Consider the following 25,154-nt stretch of genomic DNA (forward strand, 5'->3'; position numbering starts at 1 on the left):
AGCCCTTACTAACTTAAAAATCTTTTGTACTTCCCTTGTCCTTCTTTAATTTTTCTTATAAGTCTTGACAAAAATAGGCCTTTTCACAAATTCATGTGGCATTTAAAAGGGCATTCCCTTCCTTGGCATCAAGACTACCAGCACTGGTCTTCCAGCCGTACGCTGAGAGCACGGGCGTGCCAGACCTTCTCGCTCGGCTTTACAGGTCTCTGATTGGCACCTTTTAGTTATTGAAGTCACTTGTTAAATGCAGGTTCCTGGGCCTTGTCCTAGAGACTCTGGCCCATCAAGTCTGAGATGGAGACCAGGCCTCTGCGTGTTTAACAAGCGTGCCCAGTGATTCTGATGCAGGTGGTTGAGGACCACGGTGTAAGAAATGTTGGTCTAAGGGAAGGGAGAGTGGTAATTGTTGACTCCCTCACAGAGCTCCCTCCTGTATCTGGTATCTGGGCTCCCTCCTGGAGATTCTGATGCTTACCCTTCCTTATGTATTAATAGTTGAAGGAGGCCTGTGGAAAACCTACCTTGGGCCTTTTAATTTGGAGGTACAAACATAAAACTGAATTATAAAACCAAAGCTCCCAAGGGATTGTATGTGTATGTGAGTTTATGCATGCGTGCTAAGTCCCTTCAGTTTATTTATGCCTTATTAGATCATAAATCATTGCTATTTTACTTTTTTGTATCATTGCTTCCTATGGCAATAGCTAGAACAATCAACTCTACAAACAGAACTTGAGAAAGAAAAACAAGCCCTCAAGAACGCCCTGGGAAAAGCCCAGCTCTCGGAAGAAAAAGAACAAGAAAACAGTGAGCTCCGCACCCAGCTTAAACAGCTGCAGGTAGGGACTTGCTGGCTCCAGATACATTCTGACTTGGGACGCCCACAGATGTTGCCATCCATTAGTCAGACACCCTACAACCTGCTCTTACATGCAGGAAGTTATTTGGAAAAAGGAATTTGAGCTAGGATAGCGCCGTAGCTTCTGTTGCTTGTGACCCAGCGTTCTGAGATGACTGCTGTGCACGTCCTTTGTGTTGTTACGATGGTGCTAAGCGGAGAAGGCAATGGCACCCCACTCCAGCACTCTCGCCTGGAAAATTCCACGGACGGGGAGCCTGGTGGGCTGCAGGCCATGGGGTCGCTAAGCGTCAGACACGACTGAGCGACTTCACTTTCACTTTTCACTTTCATGCATTGGAGAAGGAAATGGCAGCCCACTCCAGTGTCCTTGCCTGGAGAATCCCAGGGACGGGAGCCTGGTGGGCTGCCGTCTATGGGGTCGCACAGAGTCGGACACGACTGAAGCGACTTAGCAGCAGCAGATGGTGCTAAGAGATGGAGGCTGTGTTGATCATAAACGGAGAATACTGTAAACTGATGGATCACAGCAATACCCTGCATTTCCCCTAATAATACCATTATTACCGGACTGGGCTAAAGTAAGCAGTTGGATGCATTCTTCCTCCACTGAAATATTTTTGTAATTATCCAGGAATATAACTAGAATGGGTTGCAGTAGAACTTCTTAATTGTAAAGGTTTCACAGTCCCCTTCTCAGAAGTGATGTCATTAAAAATGCAGTCATTTTACATTTATGGGAGTTTTCTTGGGCAAGTTAATTTTACAGCTATTTTCACAATAACCTGCCCCATAAACTGCAGGAGAAGCAGGTGGACAGGATTTTCCAGGTAATTAAACATTCTCAAAGAGGACAGATGTCTGAAAAAATGAGTACCTGGACCAACACACAGGTTTCCAGGTCTGTGAGGTCGGGGGCCTCACAGCTGAGGCGCCAGCTGTTCCACGTCACCAGAAACCAAGGGGCAGAGTTGTGTTTATTTGTGAGGAGGGCTCCAAAAATTCATGTAGGGGGTTTGTGACAAGTAAGACTATATAAGCTCACCTGAATTCTCTCTCTTTTCTCCCAGTGCATAGAATATTTTTTTCTCGAAGTTTAAGGAAATCTAGTTACCTAGAATCTCGTTTTTACTGCTATCATTTCAGCTTCTGAAGTGAATATCATAAAAGATATACATGCTTTCTATTCTTGTGTGAGTTCTGTTTGTTAGGTATTCATTGTATTATATTTTATTTTTACTATGGAAATTTGCAAATCATTACAAAATCAGAGAAAAAATAGCCTCATGCCCTTTTGTTTACTCAGCTCAAACAGTCTTCAGCATTCTGCCATTCTTGTTTCAGTTAGTCCACTTTTTTTTTTTTTTTTTGCTGGGATACTTTAAAGAAAATATCATACCTCTTTATTTCAACCCTAAGTACTTCAGTATATATCTCTTAAAGAAAAGGACTTCAGGAGCCTTCTCTGCAAAGGAGAAACTGAGAGCAGCTTTCCAGAATGCTGGTCCATGCTATGAGATTCTCTTAGTTAGAACTGGGTCGTTTGGTTGCTTGGCCTTCTAAACTCCTGATACGGAGTTCAAGTTAAACTCACTGCATTTATCTTTGTCAGAAATGGTTTCGCTGCCGTGAGCCAAAACCTCCTAGTGCTGGCTTGAGGAAGGAGACAGGCAGCTTACCGGTGACCAGGGCTGCGCTGCCAACTCCCGTCCAGGTGGCTCTCGCTTCTCCCGCTCTGTCTCCCTGGACCCAGCATCGACTCCAGCCCTGCGCCAGTGTGGCTTTACAGGACTAGCTCTCCTGCAGACTTGCTGGACTGGATTTTGGTTCTAATGCTGGAGGGAGTGAGAACTCGTCTTCTGTCTAGTCAGTGGGTTGGCTTTCCCTGGGTCAGGTCACCTGTGACCAGGATTAGATAGTAGTGCAAATATGGGTGCCTCGGGGCAAAGGGCAGGGACAGTTAACAGATAAGAGAGTCCAGGTGGACAGACCTGTTCATTGTAATGCTGAATTCACCATTTGAGTTAACAGTGTTGAAACAAAAAACCCAATATTATACCAGGTTTAAAGAAAATTAATCACTGAAATAGCATATAGGTATTCGGGGAACTTAGGATGTAGAACTATTTTTCTGTCTAATTTAGGGAAATTTTATCAGTTGTTTTTTTTTTTCACTTGAAAGAGACATTATGTGGATTTAATTCTGGGGTCTAGATATGTTCAGTAGTTTGTTCGTGAAAGTATGCTCGCAGATAACGAATACTCCCACAGAGCATTGTAAGCTGCTAGAGAAGCTTCGGTGTTACGCGGAGCTGGTTCTGTTTCTGTTTTTTCTAACTCTGAATTGTGTGCGTTCTCCAGCGTATACCAAAGTAGCGTACCAAAGTAGCGTACCAAAAAGTAGCGTACCAAAGTGAGCCCGAATGCATATATCACTCATCTTCAACAGTTGCCACACGTGGCCTGTCTTACTGCATCTGTAACACACATCCAGTCTTATTTAATCTGTAACGTCCTCCACCTTGAGAGCTTGTTTGGAGGTTCTAGAATGATGCTGTGAAAGTGCTGCACTCGATATGCCAGCAAATTTGGAAAACTCAGCAGTGGCCACAGGACTGGAAAAGGTCGGTTTTCATTCCAATCCCAAAGAAAGGCAATGCCAAAGAATGCTCAAACTACCGCACAATTGCACTCATCTCACACGCTAGTAAAGTAATGCTCAAAATTCTCCAAGCCAGGCTTTAGCAATACATGAACTGTGAACTTCCAGTTGCTCAAGCTGGTTTTAGAAAAGGCAGAGGAACCAGAGACCAAATTGCCAACATCCGCTGGATCATGGAAAAAGCAAGAGAGTTCCAGAAGAACATCTATTTCTGCTTTATTGACTATGCCAAAGCCTTTGACTATGTGGATCACAAGAAACTGTGGAAAATTCTGAAAGAGATGGGAATACCAGACCACCTGACCTGCCTCTTGAGAAATTTGTATGCAGGTCAGGAAGCAACAGTTAGAACTGGACATGGAACAACAGACTGGTTCCAAATAGGAAAAGGAGTACGTCAAGGCTGTATATTGTCACCCTGCTTATTTAACTTCTATGCAGAGTACATCATGAGAAACGCTGGGCTGGAGGAAGCACAAACTGGAATCAAGATTGCCGGGAGAAATATCAATAACCTCAGATATGCAGATGACACCACCCTTATGGCAGAAAGTTAAGAGGAACTAAAAAGCCTCTTGATGAAAGTGAAAGAGGAGAGTGAAAAAGTTGGCTTAAAGCTCAACATTCAGAAAACGAAGATCATGGCATCTGGTCCCATCACTTCATGGGAAATAGATGGGGAAACAGTGTCAGACTTTATTTTGGGGGGCTCCAAAATCACTGAAGATGATGATTGCAGCCATGAAATTAAAAGATGCTTACTTCTTGGAAGGAAAGTTATGACCAACCTAGATAGCACATTGAAAAGCAGAGACATTACTTTGCCAGCAAAGGTCCGTCTAGTCAAGGCTATGGTTTTTCCAGTGGTCATGTATGGATGTGAGAGTTGGACTGTGAAGAAGGCTGAGTGCCGAAGAATTGATGTTTTTGAACTATGGTGCTGGAGAAAACTGTTGTGAGTCCCTTGGACTGCAGGGAGATCCAGCCAGTCCTAAATGAGACCAGTCCTGGGTGTTCATTGGAAGGACTGATGCTGAAGCTGAAACTCTAGTACTTTGGCCACTTCATATGAAGAGTTGACTCATTGGAAAAGACTCTGATGCTGGGAGGGACTGAGGGCAGGAGGAGAAGGGGATGACAGAGGACGAGATGGCTGGATGGCATCACCAACTCGATGGACATGAGTTTGAGTGAACCCCGGGAGTTGGTGATGGACAGGGAGGCCTGGCGTGCTGTGATTCATGGGGTCACAAAGAGTCGGACACGACTGAGCGACTGAACTGAACATCCTCCACACCCCGCCCCCACATCTGTTCACACTGAATTATTTTGAAGTAAATCCAAAACACCTGATTTTATCTGTAAATAACATACTACTGTATGTGCCTCTGAAAAATAAGGGCTTTAGCAAGAAGCATACAGGAGTTCCCTGAAGGCCTTGTGGTTAGGCTTCTGGGCTTTCACTGCCGTGGTCAGGGTTTAGTTCCTGGTTGGGGAGCTGAGATGCCACAAGCTGCGTGGCATGGACAGGAAAAAAAAAAAAAAGCGTAAACATGGATGCCATTGTGATACCTTAAAATTATAGTCACCCCCTAATATCGCCAAATACCTTAAGAATATTCAAATTGTCTCATAAGTTTTTAGAAGTGTTTTTTGGAATCCAAACGATGTGTACACAGTGCATTTAGTTGACTTGAGTCTTAAGCCTCTTGTAATCGATGGCTTTGCTCTTTTTTGACCTTTGTTCCATACTGAAGAAAACCAGGTCTTTGTATTGTAGAGTTTCCCGTAGTCTAGATTTTGCTGGCTGCATCCCCGCGGGGTTGATTGACATGTTCTTAGTCTAGATTTTGCTGGCTGCATCCCCGTGGCGTTGATTGACGTGTTCTTATACAGAGGTTCATTTAGATTCACAGTATTTAGTTTTTGGCAAGAAGAAGGTAGTGTCCATAGGCACTTCCTTTTGCGTCACCAAGACACACATCATCGTGCATGTTTGTGTCTTTTGTGACTTTGGGTTAATCAGTAGATTCAGATATTGTCAGCCATAGTGGAAAAGGTTTTTAAAAAATTGGTAAAAGAAGTTGACGAGAACTATTATATGGTAAATAATATAGGCTGTGTGTGTGTGTGTGACTGTATTTTTTAATTTTGTTTTGGTAACTTTTACCCCTCTTCATTTTGCCTCCTTCCATAGGATGACAATAACCTGTTAAAACAGCAGCTTAAAGATTTCCAGAATCACCTTAATCATGTAGCTGATGGTCTGATTCATCCAGAAGAAGTGGCAGCTCGTGTAGATGAAGTAAGGAGAAAATTGAAATCAGGAGCTGGAGAGATGAGGTAATGGAAGGTCAGGACCGCCAGGTGTAGAGTGGGCTGAGTTGTGAATGTGGGCTTCAGTGATGAAATCCCCTTTCTGCAACTGTGCATGGCTGATTTCTTTTGTAAGGTTTTCTCCTTATCGTATGACCATGATTGAGACACAGATTACTTAATTCAAGTTGTCCATCACTGATTTTTTTAATCTTTTATGTTTTGTTATTATTTAATTTAAAAAACATAAAGGTTTTATGAGTAATGCATTCTTGCAAGCTTACTGCAGATGGTCAGGAAGTAGAGTTACATTATCCACTTTAAGTAGAAAACAAATAGCTAAAGAAAAACAGGCTAATTTGAAAATGTGAAATGGGCGTTTATTCTTTGAACACACATTGTTAGCCTGAAGGTAGCCTGTGCTCTCAGAGTGGCAGCAGTCAGTTGATAAAACAAAGCTTTGCACTCCAGAGGTGCACAGTGATTTGCCGTGGATTGACAACAGCTGCCGTCCCACGCAGCCCTTCTTACTCGTGTACTAATGTCACTGGCATGCCTGCGTCCAGCGTCAAAAATAAAATGTCACATTTATAACATCTTTCCTCTCCCCCCTTAGCAGAATCCACAGTCCTTCAGATGTCTTAGGGAAAAGTCTTGCTGACTTGCAGATACAATTCAGTGAAATGCTGACACGTTCTCAGTGGGAGAAAGAGGAAGCCCAAGGGAGGGAAAGAAAACTCCAAGAAGAAATGGCTCTGCATCAGGAGAAGCTGGCGGACGGACAGGAAGCATTCAGGCAGGCCTGTGAGAGAGCACTAGAAGCAAGGGTAAGAGATGGGCAGGAGGCAGCCGGAGGGGAGCGTTTAGAAAACATGCACGCTTTCCAGCAAGTCACAGCGCTTCCCTTTTCGTGTAAATACAGAGTCGGGCGTTCCCTGGTGGCCCAGGGCTTAAGACTCCTCACTTTCGTGGCCCAGAAAGTGGGGTTGGATCCCTGGGTGGGAAACTGAGATTCCACAAGCAGCACGGCATGGCCACACACACACACACAGTGTTTGCTCTATTCATTATACCTTAATAAAGGTGATTATACCTTTAAGGTATAATTAATAAAGCTATAATTTTTAAAAAATACAGTAATTGCTGTTAAGTTTCACTTCTAGTAAGTCAGACTGCGTGTGACTGAAATGTAGCCCTGAGTGTGGTGACCGATGTCAAAGTCAGGCTTTGGCATGACACTGTGTTTTCCTTATTTTGGAAGCAAGTAAGCTGTTTCTTAATGTGCAGGTCAGTAACACCACATTGCTAGAGCATAGTATAGTGCAGGAATCTGAGTTCTTGATGTAACTATTCTAAGGATGAGGCAAATGTTAAAGTGGATCCTAGAGAACAGTTGTGACTAACCCATCCCCAGTAAGCCATTAATACTCTTTAGTAAAATGAAATACAATTCTCCAGAAGGTGTTTATTTTGCTCAAAAAATATTTTGCTTAAAAATCATTTTTGAAACTTGATTTCCTCACAGATTAATTTTGACAAGAGGCAACATGAAGCAAGAATTCAGCAGTTAGAGAATGAGATTCACTATTTACAAGAAAATCTGAAAAGTATGGAGGAAATCCAAGGGCTTACAGATCTGCAACTGCAGGAAGCTGATGAAGAGAAGGAGAGAATTCTAGCCCAACTCCAGGAGTTAGAGAAGAAGGTGGGCAAGACCAGGAAAAAGACACACGAGTCCCTGCTGCCAGGGTCCTGCTCTCAACGAGGGGGCAGCTGAGAGGGCTGTGATCCACGGTCACCTCTGGCTGCACTGGTGGCTCAGAGGGGGCCCTGCCCTAGAGAGAGTTGGATGCAGATCACTGGATCTGGAGCCTGAGATGAGGGAGCGTGGTAGATGGAAACAAGGGAATTGGGATGTAAGGAGCGAGTGAAGAGTCTGCTGGGTGGTACTTAAATGCTTTTGGGATAATTTGCCTCCTTCTACACCCCTTTCCAAACTGGACATGTCTGTGAACATTACTTTCCAACCCCTCACTTTTCTTTCTGATTCCCTGCTCTCTTTTTAAGCTTCTCTTTTCCTTCTGATTCCCTGCTCTCTTTTTAAGCTTCTCTTTTCTTTCTGATTCCCTGCTCTCTTTTTAAGCTTCTCTTTTCCTTCTGATTCCCTGCTCTCTTTTTAAGCTTCTCTTTTCTTTCTGATTCCCTGCCCTCTTTTTAAGCTTCTCTTTTCCTTCTGATTCCCTGCTCTCTTTTTAAGCTTCTCCAAAGCTACCCCAGCCACTACTCCCCTTGTCACACAGTGTCCGATCCAGAAGCTGCAGCCAGCGTCTCTGAGGTCATGAGCTGGAGCATCCTGCTCTGACCACAGCCTCCTTTCCTGTCAGCACCCTCGCGCTGGACGATCCCAGTGCCTGAGCCCCGGCTTTCCTGGTGTACGGCCTTCCTGTCTTTACTTTCTTCCTCGTCCAACTTAAGTTCCACGGTCTCCCACTGTCACCATTGTTTGCAAATATCCTCAAATTCCTAGCTCCTTTCTCCTATCTTCTGTGACAAAACAGCAGCTGTCTGCTTTCTTTAGCCCTACACTCGTGGCTGACTATTCCTGAATTAAAAACCACCCATCCGGGCATAGTGGTGGCACTGAGTGTCTGCAGCCTCGGCTGGCAGCCGCTTCACTGCTCTCTGGAAGCGTGCTCTCAGGCTGCACTGTTCTGTACCTTCTCCCAGCCCCAGCGAGTGGCCTGCTTCATGCTTCAGTGAGAACACACCAGTTCCCTAGTCTTACGAGTCTGCCTCCAAAATCTCTCTGGAATATCCGCACGGTGTCCTTCTCCAGGGCCGCCACCCTCATCCATCCTGACGCGTCATCTCTTCTGGACAACGGCTGCGGCCACGGGACAGCCCCCATTTCCACTTACACCGGCTCCTCGGAGCAGCCAGCACAAAACACAAATAGACCCCTGTCAGTCCCTGCCATCTTCCCTTCTCTTCAGCAGCCTCTGTTGTTTCTAGGATAAAGACAAAAGCGCTTTCGCCTCTGAGGCGCTGCGCGGTTGGCCTCCGTTAGCGCTCTCCTCTTCTCACCGTGCTGCTGCTTGCAGTTCCCCAGACCCCGAGTTCTGGCTTGCCCCCTGCACTGTGCCCCCCCCTCTCTTCTCCCTGTTCTGGCTTGCCCCCTGCACCATGTCTCCCCTCTCTTCTCCCTGTTCTGGCTTGCCCCCTGCACCGTGTCTCCCCCTCTCTTCTCCCTCTTCTGGCTTCCCCCTGCACCGTGTCTCCCCCTCTCTTCTCCCTGTTCTGGCTTGCCCCCTGCACCGTGTCTCCCCTCTCTCCTCTCTGTTCTGGCTTCCCCTGCACCGTGTCTCCCCCTCTCTCCTCCCTGTTCTGGCTTCCCCCTGCACCGTGTCTCCCCCTCTCTCCTCTCTGTTCTGGCTTCCCCTGCACCGTGTCTCCCCCTCTCTTCTCCCTGTTCTGGCTTGCCCCCTGCACCGTGTCTCCCCCTCTCTCCTCCCTGTTCTGGCTTCCCCCTGCACCATGCCTCCCCCTCTCTTCTCCCTGTTCTGGCTTCCCCTGCACCATGTCTCCCCCTCTCTCCTCCCTGTTCTGGCTTGCCCCCTGCACCATGCCTCCCCCTCTCTTCTCCCTGTTCTGGCTTCCCCTGCACCATGCCTCCCCCTCTCTCCTCCCTGTTCTGGCTTCCCCTGCACCGTGTCTCCCCCTCTCTCCTCCCTGTTCTGGCTTCCCCTGCACCATGTCTCCCCCTCTCTCCTCCCTGTTCTGGCTTGCCCCCTGCACCGTGTCTCCCCCCTTTCTTCTCCCTGTTCTGGCTTCCCCCTGCACCGTGCCCCACCCCCTCCTCCCTGACTCCCTCTCCCACCAGTCTAGGTCTCTCCTGCCAGCCTCTCACAGAGGTGGTGCCTTGTTCTCTCCCTTGAGAGCAGCAGTCACAGTTTTAGTTACACGTTTGCCTCAGCATTTGTTTAATATGTGCGTCTCGTAAGCCCCTCGAGGGCAGCAGACAAGTCTGTTTGGTTTACCACCACATGCCCCAGTGATCACATGGGCTGGTCCATCCCTTGGCAGTGGTGCCAAGAAATGTTTTTCCAACAGATGAATGGGTTTAGGAGCACAAAGCCTCCAGACTAAGCGTACTGATTTCATTCTTAGTTACTGTACAGTGTGGAGGCGTTTCTATTTTTCACTCGGAGCCCCTGCTGTGTACCTGGCATTGTTCTAGGCGTGGGGCTTGTGAACAGAGTCCCTGCTCGCGTGGGGCTTGTGAACAGAGTCCCTGCTCGCGTGGGGCTTGCATCTTAGTTCATTGCTACCAAATGAGTCATCTCTCTGTCTTTTTTTTTTATCTCAGAAGAAACTTGAAGATGCCAAATCTCAGGCGCAGGTTCTGGGTTTAGATAAAGAATTGAAGAAACTAAAGAAGGCTGTGGCTGCCTCTGATAAGATAGCCACGGCTGAGCTCACCATCGCCAAAGACCAGCTCAAGTCCCTTCATGGAACTGTTATGAAAATTAACCAGGAGCGTGCAGAGGTGAGTCCCATGCACAGAGCAAGTGCCCACCAAGGCTGCCCTGCCGAGACACCTAGCCACTTGCGTTTTTGAGCTCTCATTAGAGACTCTGGCTCTTGCATAAAGTTGTCTGCTTCTCTTCAGACCTGATGGGTGCAGTTCCCCATCACAGCCCTGCCATGGGTGTGGTGCTCTAGGGAGTCCCCAAAGAACCATAAATGAAGCATACCGTCTTCACCTCAGAGTGCAGGGGTCCGCTGAGGGAGGCAGCTGTCAACGCACAGCTAAGCAGAAGTCTTCAGGCCTGCGGTGTCATCCTTCTGAACCTCAGCCCTTTCATCATGTATAGAGGATCGTATATCTCTTCACAGTGTTATTATGAGTCCTGCCCGAGATAAGTCTGTCACAGCCTGTATAGGACGAAAATGCTGATGCGATTAAGACCACAGGTCGAAGGAGGGAGAAGCCTCACTAAGGGAGCCCAGAGTCCCCCCCAGTCATGGGAGACTGTGGGACAGGGGAGGAAAAGCTGGTCTGTGCTTTTCTGATGTAGCACCCTGCCTACTTGGACCCCACAGAGGGGTTATGGGGGCTGCCAAGTGATGGGTAGGCGAGGTGGGGCCGGGCGCCTCCTGTGCAGGGGGTAGCCAGGCGTGCGAGCTGATGAGAGCAGAGACTGAGTCTGGGAGGGAGAGAGAAGAAGAGCACAGCCCACAGTGCCGTGCTGCCTTCCCCATGCCTCCGTCCCAGCAGGACCTGCAGGAAGCAGAGCGGTTCAGCAGAAAGGCAGCACAGGCCGCAAGGGATCTGACCCGAGCGGAAGCGGAGATCGAACTCCTGCAGAACCTCCTCAGGGAGAGAGAGGAGCAGGTCAGTGCCGGCTCCCCATGAGACCACCTCCTTCTTGGGTCCATCTCAGTTCCTAAGCAACTGAATTGTGGTAGGGGCCCTCTCCAAGGGTTCTGAGGTCCCGTCGGCAGTCAGTACTCGATCCTCTGCTGGGTGCCAGGCATTGCAGGGTTTAAATGTGTGGAGTAATGGGGTTCCTCATTAGTAAAGTAGAAGTAAAAAATCAGGGGATTATAAATCATACTGCAAGGAGAAATGCATCTGGAAAAGAACATTCACTGGCAACTTCTCATACGTGATTTTTTAAATATCTTCGAATTGAGATGGAGAAAGTAGAGGCAGGCACCCAAGGAGCAAGCTCACAGGCGCTGGAAATCGAGAGGTGGAATGAGACCATGGAGAGACAGAGGAGAGAGATCGCAAGGCTGCGGGACTCACTAGACCGCACCGGGGCGGGTAAAGTACTGGGCTTTGGTTTTAAAATCAGATCATTCTGTTGGTTTTTTCCCTTTAGCAGATTTATTTGTTACCAGTCAAGCCCATGCTTGATTTATAGAGCTGTGATAATTAGCTTAATAAATAAAGAACTTTTTCCAATGTATGTAAGTGCAATATCCAGGGACTTGATTACAGAGGAGAAGAGATTCATTTTTGTATTTTCAAAAAAAGGAATGTTTACAAATCTGTCTTTCTCTGGCTTGCTTTCTAAGTGAATAGCAGCAGGATATGTCTGTCCTCTTTAAGTGTCAGCAAACACTTATTACCAAAGGACAGCTGTGAGGAACTAAGAATCACTGGCTCTCATGGAATCACATTTGAGAGCGAAAGGAAGTAGATGATTTCATGCCCAACTCATGGAATAACTTTCCTTTACAGATAACAGAGGAGGCATTGAAAATATTTTGGAAGAAATTGCTCAACTCCGATGTGAAGTTTCTTACCAGAATGATTACATCAGCAGCATGGCAGATCCTTTCAAAAGACGAGGCTATTGGTACTTTATGCCACCACCATCATCATCAAAAGTAGGAAGTCTGTGTTGTTGGGAATATATACTAAGTTTTCTTTAAGAAAATGTAACAAAGTTGCCTTCCGTAAATCTGTGATCAGGTGTCAAGAACAACTTATCTAGGCTAAGCCATGCGTTGAGGTTCTTAAGTGTTTATACTGAGATGGAAATGGGGCATTCCCAGGAAACGTGGCACTTGCCCACTCGTGCTCAGGTGTATGTGGTGGGGTCCTGGAATAAGGATCCTGTAAGGGAGATTAAGTGACTTGAGCCCAGAGAGCCTGTTGAAACTGTTGAAAATGGCAGTAGAATTACACAGAGGCTGAGACAGAAACACAGGCACCTGGATTTCATTTCCGTTTAACGGACATTCACTCAGCGCTTATGAGGTCTAGGTCAAGTGCAGGACTTGGTGGGAAGCCGTGATGAGCAATAGAGCCCCTGCCCTCCAAGAGTTGATGAGCTGGGGAGGAGCAGTTACACCCGTGCAGTTACGAAGCAGTGACAGGCACGTCGCAGAGAGTTACAGATTCATCTCATGGGGACGTCTAGGAAAGACGCCTTCACAAGCAGGGGCGTGAAGTGAGCGCTAAGCAGCCCTCACGGGATGTGCTCTCAGGAGTGAGGGGACAGCCCACGAGGACGAGGAGCGTTGGGTCAGCCATGGCAGGTAGCCTTGCAGGGCTTGAGGGTGGGATGGGAACAGTGAAAGGCAAAGTAGATTGGGGCCATGAATTTTTTTTTAAAGGGACTTCAAAATCCCTTACCCTTAATTACGTAGGCCTTGGGAAACTGCGGCTGTGTGTGCTATGATCAGAGCTCTAGTTTCGGAGGAGTAGTCTGGCAGAGTGTGAAGGCTAGACTTGCAGTGCGTGAGCTGCTCTGGTGGGGCTGTTTGAACTCATTCGGGTGCAGGATGGAGGAGGCTAGAGCAGAGGAGCTGGAGGAGAGGAGGGTTAAGGGGTGTCAGTGGGCACAGAGTGAAGGTTTGGCCTGAATGTGGGAAGGAAGGAGAGGCTCTCCTCCAGAGCTGAGAGCGACATCCTGCTGGAATCTGCTGACAGCCACAGTCAGGAGAAGCAGCCCTCACCGACTGGGATCCCAGGGCCGTGTGGACTTCCTCAAAACCCCAAGAGCGGAATCTAAGATCCTCCTCCCAGACCTCTGAGGAAGCCAGACATCTTGGCACAGCCAGGGCCACAGGGGGAAGCAGTGCAAGTTAGAGCAGAGCCCGAGTCGGCTGAGGGCTTGGAGGGCTGACCTGCAACTGGGAAGGAGAAGGAGCGCAACAATAGAGCTCTAAGGCCAGGCCTGGCCCCCAGCACCACAGGAGACGGAGCACAGGCAGCCTGGAAGGCACCTGCTTTCCGTGATCTTACCAAAGGAAGAGAGACCACTAGGAAGGATGAGTACGGGAGCCAGGAGGCTGGCACACATGCAGGTTATATGACCATGTGACCACGTCTCACTTTTCCCTGTGAGAACGAGAATTATGATGTGGGAAGAGAAACCAGCTCTTTGTCGGCCTTGCTGCAGACTCTGATCTTTCTCCACATCAGCCTTTATTTCTAAGAGACGCTGTGCTCCTCTGTCATTTGTCTAGGTTTCCAGCCACAGCTCCCAGGCCACGAAGGACTCTGGTGTCGGGCTGAAGTACGCAGCCTCGACTCCTATTAGAAAACCACAGCAGGACGGGAGGGAAGACGGCGCCCCTCAAGCTGCCTCCGGATACTGGGTGTATTCTCCCATCAGGAGCGGCTTACATAAATCGTTTTCAAATAAAGGTAAGTCAGATCACATCCCGGAAGTTGCATTTCTCCTGCCTGGTTAATGACTTTTGGTCCCCTGAAATCCATAAAGTCCAGTCCAGTCTCTCAGCCTGCTCGGGAGCCCTCTGTGACCTGGCCGTGGCCAGTGGCCCCTTGCCTCCCTTCCTGTCCCTCTCCCGCCTGTCAGCCACACCCAGCTGCATGCTGTGTTTCTCACACCTCCGTGTTTGAAGCCCTCTGTTCGGAACATTCTACTTCTTTTCTCTCCCAAACTGTTCCTCCGTGCCCACTGGCACCCCGTGACTTCAGCAAGACGCAGGTCCTCGAGAAGCACTCTTCTGCTGGACCGTCGTCCTCACTGCCTTACCCAGGTGCTGAGCAGCTCACCTGTGCTCCTGGAGCGTGGCAGTTTACACCCTCGTCTCGGGGCGTTAATTACCAACTGAAGTGAAGTGTTGCCAGTCTGTCTTCCAGAGCCCCAGAGGAAAGAGTCGGACCTGGGGTAAATCCCGGCTCTTTCACTAAGTAGCTGTGTCATTCTAGGCAAATTATTTAGCTGCTCTCGGAGAAGGCAATGGCACCCCACTCCAGTACTCTTGCCTGGGAAATCCCATGGACGGAGGAGCCTGGTGGGCTGCAGTCCATGGGGTCGCTGAGGGTCGAACATGACTGAACGACTTCACTTTCGCTTTTCACTTTCATGCATTGGAGAAGGAAATGGCAACCCACTCCAGTGTTCTTGCCTGGAGAATCCCAGGGACGGCGGGGCCTGGTGGGCTGCCATCTATGGGGTCGCACAGAGTCAGACACGACTGAAGCGACTTGGCAGCAGTAGCAGCAGCAGCAGAGTGTTAATCTGTGAAATGGGAATATTGCATTCTGCGAATTTGTTCATTCAGGAAGTGGAGTGCCGGCTGTGTGCTCGGTCATCAGTGGCACACACAGCTAGTTCTTGCTTCCTGGAGAGATGAGTGAGCAAAGCCCCGAGAGAGGCTGTGCCCGGATGGTGGAGCTGTGGGTCTCGTAGTGCTTCTCTGCTGGCCTCCACGTAACACGGAGCAGGCACCCAAGTGTTGCTGAGTGATGAGTGAATGAAGACGGGAAGAAAGCAAACCAATGGATAGGTGTTGGAGAAACTCGGGTTCACCTGGTGGAAAGAATTGGAATCTCTGTCTTGATCCACTTTTCAAAACTGCTTTTGATGTTTTTTACAAAATTTTATTTTTGCATCTCTGATATCTCGGCCTGAATGCTGCTGTTCTCTGCTAAGTGTGTTTACCTAGTAAGCCACGGGAATAACACACGCTCCTGTGTTTCTGTTTGAAGATGCAGACAGTGGAGGAGAGAGCCGGGAGGAGAGCGAGCTGGATGACCACGATGACCGCCCGTTTGTCCCTCCTCCTGGATACATGGCGTACACCGTGTTCCCTGACGGCTCTCCTGTGCCACAGGGCATGGCCCTCTACGCACCGCCGCCTCCCTTGCCCAACAATAGCCGACCTCTCAGCCCTGGCACTGTTGTGTATGGCCCGCCCCCTGCTGGTGCCCCCATTGTGTACGGGCCCCCACCGCCCAGCTTCTCCGTCCCCCTCATCCCAGTGGGCGTGCTGCACTGCAACGTCCCGGAGCACCATGCCTTAGTAAGTGGGGAGGTGCGCGAACCCGGTCCACACGGCCTCCCTGGGGCCACCCCAGAGCCCGCGTCCCAGAAGTGTGCTTGTAAGGCGGATGGTCAGAACCCAGCGAACGTTCTCTTATTAAAATACTGTTCTGGTCAGAAGTTAGGTGCCAGATCACTTTGTGGACCTAATTTAACCATTTTATAACAAAAATGCTTTCAGCCCAGAAATTAGCCATTTTTAAAAAAGGCTTCTTATGCCTGTTCTTGTTGACAAGCACTGTGTGAGTGTGTGTGTAGGCATGTGCTTGTGTGAGTGTGTGTGTAGGCGTGTGCTTGCTCAGTCACCGTGGTTGTGTACGTACCTGCCTGTACGTGGGCGCACACGTGTAGACGTGTGTTCACGTGTAAACACGTGTAACAGCAGCACACAGTGAGGCTTTGCTGGGGATAACCCCTTGGTGGTGAGATTAATGATGATTCTTTCTTTCTTTTCACAGTTCTCTTCTTATTGTGCCCATAATTTTGTGTTCTGTTTTTCCTACTTAATGTTACAAGCATTTTTCCCATGGTTTTCATAGACATTTTTAAGCAGTATTTTAATGACTGCATAACACTTCTTTATTTGCAGGCAGTGTAGTTCATTTAACTTAGTATAAATTTTACCGTATTTCATATTTTTCCTCTAGGCTAAATTCTAGAAATGAATCCTTCCTAGTCCCTAGCTTACTTTTCAAGCTTTTGGCACTAAAGAAATAAAATGCATTACAAGTACCTCCTTCTAACTCAGGATACCTGGATCCTGATGTTTTCCGAGCTCTTGATTTTTTTCCTTTTCCTCTCAGCAACTGAGAGGAAGGTAAAGGATTCTAGTACCTGGGTGTGAAGCCACCAGTCCAATTTTAATTGGTCAACCTAGTTTCAGAGCTGTAGCTATTTACATGGTTACAAATGGTCGTTACTCCTGTTAGCCTGCGGTGCCTCAGCGCACGCTGGCTTTGTCACAGTTCTGTTGGCTCAGCATCTGTTGATCTCGTAACTGGCTCTTCTACCCTCAGCTAGTACCCAGCTGTCATATGGCTCCCAGGTGTGCCTTTATATCTCCTGTGTTTGTACATTACTTCTTCGGCTTAGATTTTTCCTATTTCATTTGTTCTTCAAAACCAAGCAGAGTACCCCTTCCTCTAAGTAGCCTTCTCAGCCCACTCCCCTCCCATGTGTCCAGAGGAGGGGGCGACGTGTACGTCTGTGTCTCTGTCAGATGCTGAACTCTGGGACCAGACAGTACCCGCAGGAGGTGCCTGCTGACTGTGTATCTGGCAGCCATAGCTGGACTGGTGGAAGAGTCGTAGAATCTCTTGGTCCATCCATTTCATCTATGGTTTGTGAAGACATTGGCTTGACTTAATTTTTCTTTTCAAACTGAAGTCTTAGGAAGCTGCCACTATTTTCAGGGCATAGATATCACTTTAACCACAGTTCATTTCAGTTTGGAGCAGGAAAAAGGGGAAATGACCTCGTGATATTTCAGTATTGCGTTTTTTTCTTTATTAGGAGAATGAGGTTTCTAGATTGGAAGACATAATACAGCATTTAAAATCAAAGAAGCAGGAACAGAGGATGAGAGTATCCAAGCGGCAGTCTGAGAAAGAAATAGAAGAACTGCATCATAATATTGATGAACTTTTGCAAGAGAAGAAAGGCTTAGAGCATGAAGTAGAAGAATTACATAGAACCATCCAGAAACATCAACAGCGAAAGTAATTATTAGCCATTTTATTTTTATGATTCAGATGAATTAGTTCATTAAGGTAACCAAAATCAGTGTTGTCCCGTAGCACTTCCTGTGTTCTTGGGAATGTTCTAGATCTGTCCCGTCCGGAACAGTAGCCTTAGCCATGTGTGGTTATTGAGCACTTGAAATGTGGCTGATGAAACTGGGAAACAGAACTGAATTTAAATTAATTTAATAGCCACATGGTGATTTCTAAGTTCTCGTGGCCGATAATCCACATCAGCGTCTCCTGTGGTCGCTCTTGGAGAATGGCCATCCCTCCCCGTTATCCTGGCTGCAGGCTTGCTGGTGTCCTCACCACTCCCCTTTCCCTCCACTCCCCTAGGCGTCCAGCTGCTCTCCCAGCCCGCTGACGCTGTGCACAAAGGGCTGTTCCGCTGGCGCCCTTCCTTCATCTTCGCTGCCCTGGCCTTGAGGCACTCTTATCCTCTGTCAGGTTCTCCAGGTCTAGTCTCTTCCGCTCTGCCCCTCCCTCGACGTGGCTGCACACCTGGCCGTGCGCGCTCCCACCAGCGGACATGCTGCTCTCCAGGGCCTGAACCCTGCCTCTCTCTCATCTCTCTCTCCCCACACAGTGTTTGTTCTGGCCCTGCGCCCTGCGTACTTGGTTGCAGTTTCCCTGAGCACCACCTTTTCTCCTGCCTCCCCAGCTTTGCATGCACTGTTCTTTGCCTGCAGTGGCTTCCCAACCTGCCCCGCACAACTCCAGTGTGTCTCTCCAGGTGAAGGTCAGGGATCCCCTCTGATATAAGAGGCTTCTCATCTCAGGCTCCCACAATTAAGAGTTGGCAGCATGGGGCGTAGTGCTGCTCATACTGTGTTGTAAGGTACCCAGGCGGGCAGGCGGGCAGGCACAGGGCCTCCCTCTCTGTGCCCCAGTCTCTGGCATAGCGCTCATTAGCCAATGCAGTATCTGCTGCACGGGTCAGTTACACAGAAGCCCATCTTCTGCACTAGACCATGAATTATGACAGTTCCTCAGTTTTTGTCCATTTAGCCAGACTGGCCCATGTGCCAGGGATGGAGGAAGACCTGTGGAGGACCTTGAGGTGGGTAAGATACGGTCTCTGCCTTCTAGGAGCAAATGCAAGAGTGACTTAGAGACCTGGCCGGAGAAAGCGAGGGCTGCCGAGAGAAGGGTGGGCCTAGGTGTTTGAGGCTTACAGGATGGTTATTTCATGTTTGTAGGTGTACATGAGGGGGTGAAGTTTTTGAGGGGGATGTAGGCCAGTGGGACAGCCACTTCTTTTCCTAGTTATAAAAATAAATTATCATTTGGGGGAATTTGGATAACACAAAAATGGTCAAAGAAAAAAGTAAGAATTGTCTGTATTCATTTAAAGACAAACTGTTAACATGTTAAGTTTATTTTCATGTTTTTCTGTATAGATAGTCCCATTTTCAAGCAATTTTGACTTTAGCCTTGTGTTACTAAGTCCTGTGTTATGCTTTTTGATTTGTCAGATATCATCACCATAATTTTACTCTGGCAGAAATGTAGAATAATTTTGAGGGAAGTGGATGGTTGTCTTGGGAGTGGCTTGCTTTATTTTTATACCACAGAAGAGGTGAAGTTATCAGCATTGTCTTGACTAAGTGCTGATTAAAAAAAAAATCTTTATATTTAAAAGGACAAAACAGCAGCATCATACATTATACATACTATTCACTGATTGTCAGCAATATGCCACGTCGAGTAAAAATATGGTAACATAACCTTAAACTTATGTATACTTAGACCTTGAACCAAGGTAAACATAGAGCTTGAGCTTAATCAGATGTAGCTGTCTGTCCCATCCCTTCTCGTATTAGAACGTCACCATGCATCTTTTCATCACTAGGCTATAGGTATTAATATGGTTACATTTAAAATCTCTCTATGTGTGTGTATGTGAATTTTTTTAGAGACTTCATTGATGGAAATGTTGAGAGTCTTATGAATGAGCTAGAAATAGAAAAATCACTCAAGCACCATGAAGATATTGTAGATGAAATTGAGTGCATCGAGAAGACTCTCCTGAAACGTCGAGCAGAGCTCAGGGAGGCTGACCGACTGCTGGCGGAAGCCGAGAGTGAACTTTCATGCACAACAGAGAAAGTATGTGCTGTGTGCTTGGATGGAGGTGGCTTACTGTCATCAGCAGGATGGGTTAGAAAGAGAACGTGTAAGAGCGCAGTCTTCAGAGTCAGGCTGCACTCTGCTGGTTAAGGAGCTTCGAGGATTTGGGCAAGTCACTTACATCTCCGAGCTTTGCTTTCCTCAACTGTAAACTCAGGCTAAGAAAATCTAAGCTGGGGAACTTCCCTGGTGGTCCATTGGTTAAGAATCCGCCTTCCAGGGCAGGGAACACAGGTTCAATCCTGATCAGGGAACTAAGATCCAACATGCTGCGTGGCAACTAAGCCCGCACGCTGCGACTGCTGAACCTCTGAAGACCCAGCACAGCAAAAACAGCCAGCCTAGGCCGTCCAGTGTGAGTGAGATGAAGTAGGATACTTAAAGCTCCTGAAAGTCGTTTAGTTCCTAACACACCCCACCTCCTTATCCTGTGTGTTTTAAAAGTTACTTGGGCTGTAATGTTTATTAAACGGGTTACTCTTATAGTCTTATAAAATAACAGTGCACCTCACAGTCAGACTCTTAGTTTATTCTCCAAGTTAATAGTTGATACAAAATCAAGTATTTTTTGGCCTGAAGTAATATTCTTGAGACTTAAATACAGAGTAATTTGGGGAGGGAAAGGAACTGCTTCTTATTGAGCCCGTTAGGCCACATGTTGCCTGTTTTATAAATACCTCTTCGTTTAACTTTCCTGGCAACCCTGTTAGATGGTCACAGATGTAACTCACAGAGCCTGGTCTAGCCTGTGGTCACACAGCTGAAGTCCTGCCTCACCAAAAGAGCTTTTTAGCTAGATGGGAATTCCAGGATTAAAAAAAAAGTCCCTTTTCCATATGGGGCACCTCAGGAACTACTATTTTTATATTGTTGTTTCAACATGGACCAATTTGAATGAATAGAAATCTGTTACCCAGGAGCTGAAACGAAGGATTTATGTAAGTAATTCTGAGTGGTGGCTTTATAAGAATGGAAAAATGTCCCCATCTTCTTGGGGGACATTTTTCCATTCTTCTGTCATATGGTAGATCACTGGGAGAGCAAATAGGTGTGAGCAGGACCAGAGAAAAATCTGTTGGTGGTGTATAAAAGATTACTGAGACCGGTAGTTGGCAGAGAGAGGAAGTGAACCTAGGTTCAGGCTAATAAGCTTCTCCTCCTTCATCCTCCCGAAATGACTCAGGGAGGCAGCTTGCTCCAGAGGAAGAGGAAGGAGAAAGTGCTGCAAGGAATGTGCCAGACTTGTTAAAACCTGACATACACGGAGATAAAAAACTGCTGGAGACATGCTGGCTTTCCGTAGTGGGTCACGAGTTTTGTCCAGTGGTTTGCTGATGAATCTGGTCGAGACTGGCCGTCCAAAGTGGAAAGAAGTGTGGTGAAATATTTAGCACCTCGGGAGCCAGCCAAACCCTCTTGCGTCCACACAGAGTGTTTACTAGATGAGCCTCACATATAGACATCTCTGACTTGAGTGCAACTGCAATACAAAGTGTTTCCGCTCAACAGTGAGTCACTGCTCAACCAAGTTCTAACGATACTCTGCTTTTGGATTTCTCATGACATTGTTTTTAAGCCTCTTATTTTAGACAGAAAAAGAAACCAAGCTGATAGGGAAAAAAAAATGCTATTTTTGCCAAATCTTGTATAGGAAGGTTTTGAAATACTTCAGAAGTATTAAATATTTGATTCCCAGTCATAATTAAATTATCCTTAGAGTAATGGAATTTTACTTAAGATAATATCGAGAGCAAAGGCAGAGTCTCTAGGGACTCCCATGGTCTGGTGGTTAAGAATCCACCTGCCAGTGTGTGAGACTCCGGCGCAGTCCCTGGCCCGGGAGGCTTCCACGTGCTGCAAAGCGACCAGCCCGTGCGCCACAGCTGCTGAGCCCGAGCTCCGGTGCCCGTGCTTCGCAACAAGAGAAGCCACTGCAGTGAGAAGCCTGCAGCTGCGACTGGAGAGCAGCCCCCCTCACCGTGACTAGAGAAAGCTCACGTGCAGCAGGGAAGACCAGCTCAGCCAGAAATAAACTAGTAAATGTATTGAAAGAAAAATCTCTGTGGAGGGAATCTTGGTAAAATAACGTCTTTGCCACTTAAATGGGTAGCTATTTGTTCACTTTTTTCTTCTCTTTTTTAATTTTTTTTTTGGGGGGGTGGTTGTTTTGGTTTAGATAATTTTTAATTGAAAAAAATAACAATACTACTGATTATTTTTAAATAGAAGATCATCTACCATCTCACCACCCTCAAATTACAATTTTTAATTTTGCAAAGCCTTTCTCTTTGTTGACAAGATACAGTTTTGTACAGTCACTCTTATAGTGCTTGTGCCCCTTTGAATTTATTTTTTTCAGCTAACATTTTATCATTAACATTCTTCCATGTTACTACCTTGTCATCTTATTTTAAAGACTACACAGTATTGCATTGTGTTGATGCATTATCAGTTAATTCAGTTATTTGTCAAGTCTTACATTATCTCAGTATGCAATGAGCAGTTTTATATAGCAGTTCTTCTGAATTCTTTTCTGAGAACTGGCGGGTCCAAGTGAATGAACATTTTTATCACTCTTTCGGTACTGTTGCTTTCCAAGAGCTGTGCCAATTTACAGTACCAGCAGTTGGAAGAGAATATTGCAGCTGACTTGCTTTTAATGACAGTTTCTTTTCTAGACAAAAAATGCTGTTGAAAAGTTCACTGATGCCAAGAGGAATTTGTTGCAAACTGAGAAAGATGCTGAGGAGTTAGAAAGGAGAGCTCAGGAAACAGCTGTTAGCCTCGTCAAGGCTGATCAGCAGCTCAGGTAGGCAGACGCGCTCGGCCACCGATATACCCAGTGAGATGAATGGGAGGCTTGAGTCTAAGAGGATGGTAATTGCTTTAGGAGAAATAACACGTCAAGTCTAAGGAGTCTGGGGGAAATAAAGCGATGTGTTTCAGATTGTTGCAGGCGGACACAAAGGATTTGGAGCAGCACAGAACCGAGCAAGAAGAAATCTTGAAAGAGATAAACAAAGTTGTTGCAGCAAAAGACTCAGACTTCCAGTGTTTAAACACGAAGAAGGAAAAACTAACAGAAGAGTAAGTACGGCCTCTGCCCGGCTTCGCAGGCTTGCGCTGGGTGGGGCCTCCTGGGGCTCGGTCTCCCTGCCGATTTGCTCTGGTACTGCTGGCGCTTTGTAGGCTGCAGAAGCTGCAGAAAGACATCGAGACGGCAGTGCGCACTGAGGATCACCACCTGCAGGTCCTGAGAGAGTCGGAGGCCCTCCTGCAGGCCAAGAGAGCGGAGCTGGACAAGCTGAGGAGCCAGGTATGCAGCAGCCGCCTTGAAAACCAGTTCATGCTGCTGGGAAGCCTCCATTCGTGTTGCGATTATAAAAATGATATGTGTCTGATTGTAGAAGAGACTGGCAAATACATAGTAAAGTACGAATGAGGCCATATATCCTAGCGGATAAGAATAGAGCCCAACCCGAATTTGAATCTCCTCAATACAATATCTTATTGAATGAGTGAGTCTCAAAACATGATCTGTTCTGAGATCATTTATGTTAAATGTGTGTATAAATATTTGTGTTTGAATTTTTAGTCTCTGCCAAAGTACAAACATGGTCATCTGATGAAGGAGGGTAGCGAATGTTGTCTGTTTTCTTCCTTTCACGTGTCTGCATTTTCTGCTTTTCTGTAACTGAATATGTATTGCCCTTAAAATTGTAAGTTTTAAATTTACAAAACGAGTAAATTTCTTACATCCCTGCCTAACTCTCATTGCCAGGGTGGTGTCAGTTGGAATGGAGTACACGTAGGGCAGTGCCAGGGTGCTGTCAGTTGGAATGAAGTACATGTAGGGCAGTGCCAGGGTGGTGTCAGTTGGAATGAAGGACAGGTAGGGAGGTTCTTTGAAAACCGTAACTCGAGGGATGGTCGAGGGACGGTTCTCATGTTCCTGTTTTGCTGTGATTTGAGTGAGCTCAGGGCCTTTATCAGGCGTTTCATGCCTGCGTTCCCCAGCCCGGCCCCCTGACTCTTGCAGCTAAGATAACTAAAGTTAGAGTACCACCTCCGCACAGCATTCGGCTGGACGAAATGTTCTCCATCTCAGCACTTTTGTCAAGCTACGTATTCCTTCCCTCTCTTTAATGCAGGTAACGGGTCAGCAGCAGGAGATGGCTGTCTTGGACAGACAGCTGGGGCATAAGAAGGAGGAGCTGCATCTACTCCAGGGAAGCATGGTCCAGGCCAGAGCTGACCTCCAGGAAGCGCTGAGGCTGGGAGAAACTGAAGTAACTGAGAAGTGCAACCACATCAGGGTATGTCTCGAAGTAGTGTTTAAGAGTCCTGTAGTTCTGTAGCTTTATTTCGAGATATTTTCGTTGGTTCCCCCCAAGATGCAAATATGAATCCCCGAATCTCGCCGCCCCTGTCCCATCAGCTTGGTGGTCTCTAGCCGCGTTGGGGCTGCTGTGTGCAGCTGGCCCTGGTCCATGTTTTCTGGACGTGCCGAAGTTTTCTGCCTCTCAGCTTGGTGGTCTCTAGCCGCGTTGGGGCTGCTGTGTGCAGCTGGCCTTCCGTGTTTTCTGGACGTGCCGAGGTTTTCTGTTTTCTGCCTCTGTGTTTCCCGTGCTGTTTCTTCAGGAATCCCTTTCTGGGAATGCCCGGATCTGACCTAGTTGCATAGTTCAGCTTCACGCCACTAAGGGGCTTCCCCAGCTTTTCCTGGAAGTGATTTATCTTGCTTCTGAGTTTGGTGACGCTCTGCACTTTTCCTACAGAACCTTAGCCTTTCTTGATCATGTTTCTGTTCCCGGCCTTACTTCCCCAAAAGGTGCTAACAGCCCCTTGAGGGCAGGAGATGGATCTGAATCAGCCTGTTCTCTCTGTAACATACAGCCTTGCCCATAGTAATAACTGCATATACGTTTTAAATGTAGATATTATATTACTTTTTTACTTGTATTATACTAGAATATGTTAGTGTAAATACAGTGCTATTCTTAATGTAAAACACAAAGATGAGCTTGTTTTCAAATGATAATTTATATGTGGGACAGTTAATAACAGAATTTATTTTAAAGTATTTTCTATTCATAACTTGGTAGAGGTGGGTTGACTTTTTTCTGTTTTTTTTTTTTCTTTGCATAGGAACTAAAAGGTCTTCTGGAAGAACTGAGTTTTCAGAAAGGAGAACTGAATGTCCAGATTAGTGAGAAAAAAAATCAACTTTCACTTTTAAAGCAAGAAATTGAAAAAGAGGAAGAAAATCTTCAGGTAGTTTTAGGGCAGATGTCTAAACATAAAACTGGTAAGTTTAAAGTTTAACCTTATTTCTAATCAAAGAAAAACAGATTATAAATGAAATATTTAAATTGACTGAAAGCAGAATTTTCATTGCTACCAGAGTGTGATGAAAGAAGACCACTTATAGGCTATTGATTGAATTATAAAATGAAACAACCTCCCAGTGTCTTAAACTCTTAAAATACACAGCTGTTAAACTTACTAGGTAGCTATTTCTATTTATCTAGAGAGGGCAAGCTCCAGTACTCTTGCCTGGAAAATCCCATGGATGGAGGAGCCTGGTAGGCTGCAGTCCATGGGGTCGCTAAGAGTCGGACACCACTGAG

The 25,154-nt window shown here is 46.8% G+C and overlaps 1 protein-coding gene across 6 annotated transcripts in view; it reads left to right on the forward strand.

The window, feature by feature from the left end:
* CNTRL (centriolin) overlaps positions 1–25,154 on the forward strand; it is an 87,323-nt gene that overhangs the window by 43,527 nt on the left and 18,642 nt on the right. For 5 of the 6 annotated variants that reach the window (XM_061426721.1, XM_061426726.1, XM_061426725.1 and 2 more), the window contains exons 15-31: positions 708–842; positions 5,722–5,867; positions 6,457–6,667; positions 7,366–7,545; positions 10,207–10,386; positions 11,119–11,235; positions 11,538–11,670; positions 12,091–12,239; positions 13,827–14,007; positions 15,319–15,632; positions 17,165–17,370; positions 19,311–19,503; positions 22,203–22,333; positions 22,471–22,611; positions 22,714–22,840; positions 23,676–23,840; positions 24,673–24,832. In XM_061426721.1, the coding sequence (XP_061282705.1) occupies positions 708–842; positions 5,722–5,867; positions 6,457–6,667; positions 7,366–7,545; positions 10,207–10,386; positions 11,119–11,235; positions 11,538–11,670; positions 12,091–12,239; positions 13,827–14,007; positions 15,319–15,632; positions 17,165–17,370; positions 19,311–19,503; positions 22,203–22,333; positions 22,471–22,611; positions 22,714–22,840; positions 23,676–23,840; positions 24,673–24,832 (2,869 nt within the window). The remainder of the gene's footprint in view (positions 1–707; positions 843–5,721; positions 5,868–6,456; positions 6,668–7,365; positions 7,546–10,206; positions 10,387–11,118; positions 11,236–11,537; positions 11,671–12,090; positions 12,240–13,826; positions 14,008–15,318; positions 15,633–17,164; positions 17,371–19,310; positions 19,504–22,202; positions 22,334–22,470; positions 22,612–22,713; positions 22,841–23,675; positions 23,841–24,672; positions 24,833–25,154) is intronic. The other variant, XM_061426723.1, reaches the window with a different exon arrangement.

Source organism: Bos javanicus, chromosome 8, assembly GCF_032452875.1.
Source record: "Bos javanicus breed banteng chromosome 8, ARS-OSU_banteng_1.0, whole genome shotgun sequence".
Classification (NCBI taxonomy): domain Eukaryota; kingdom Metazoa; phylum Chordata; class Mammalia; order Artiodactyla; family Bovidae; genus Bos; species Bos javanicus.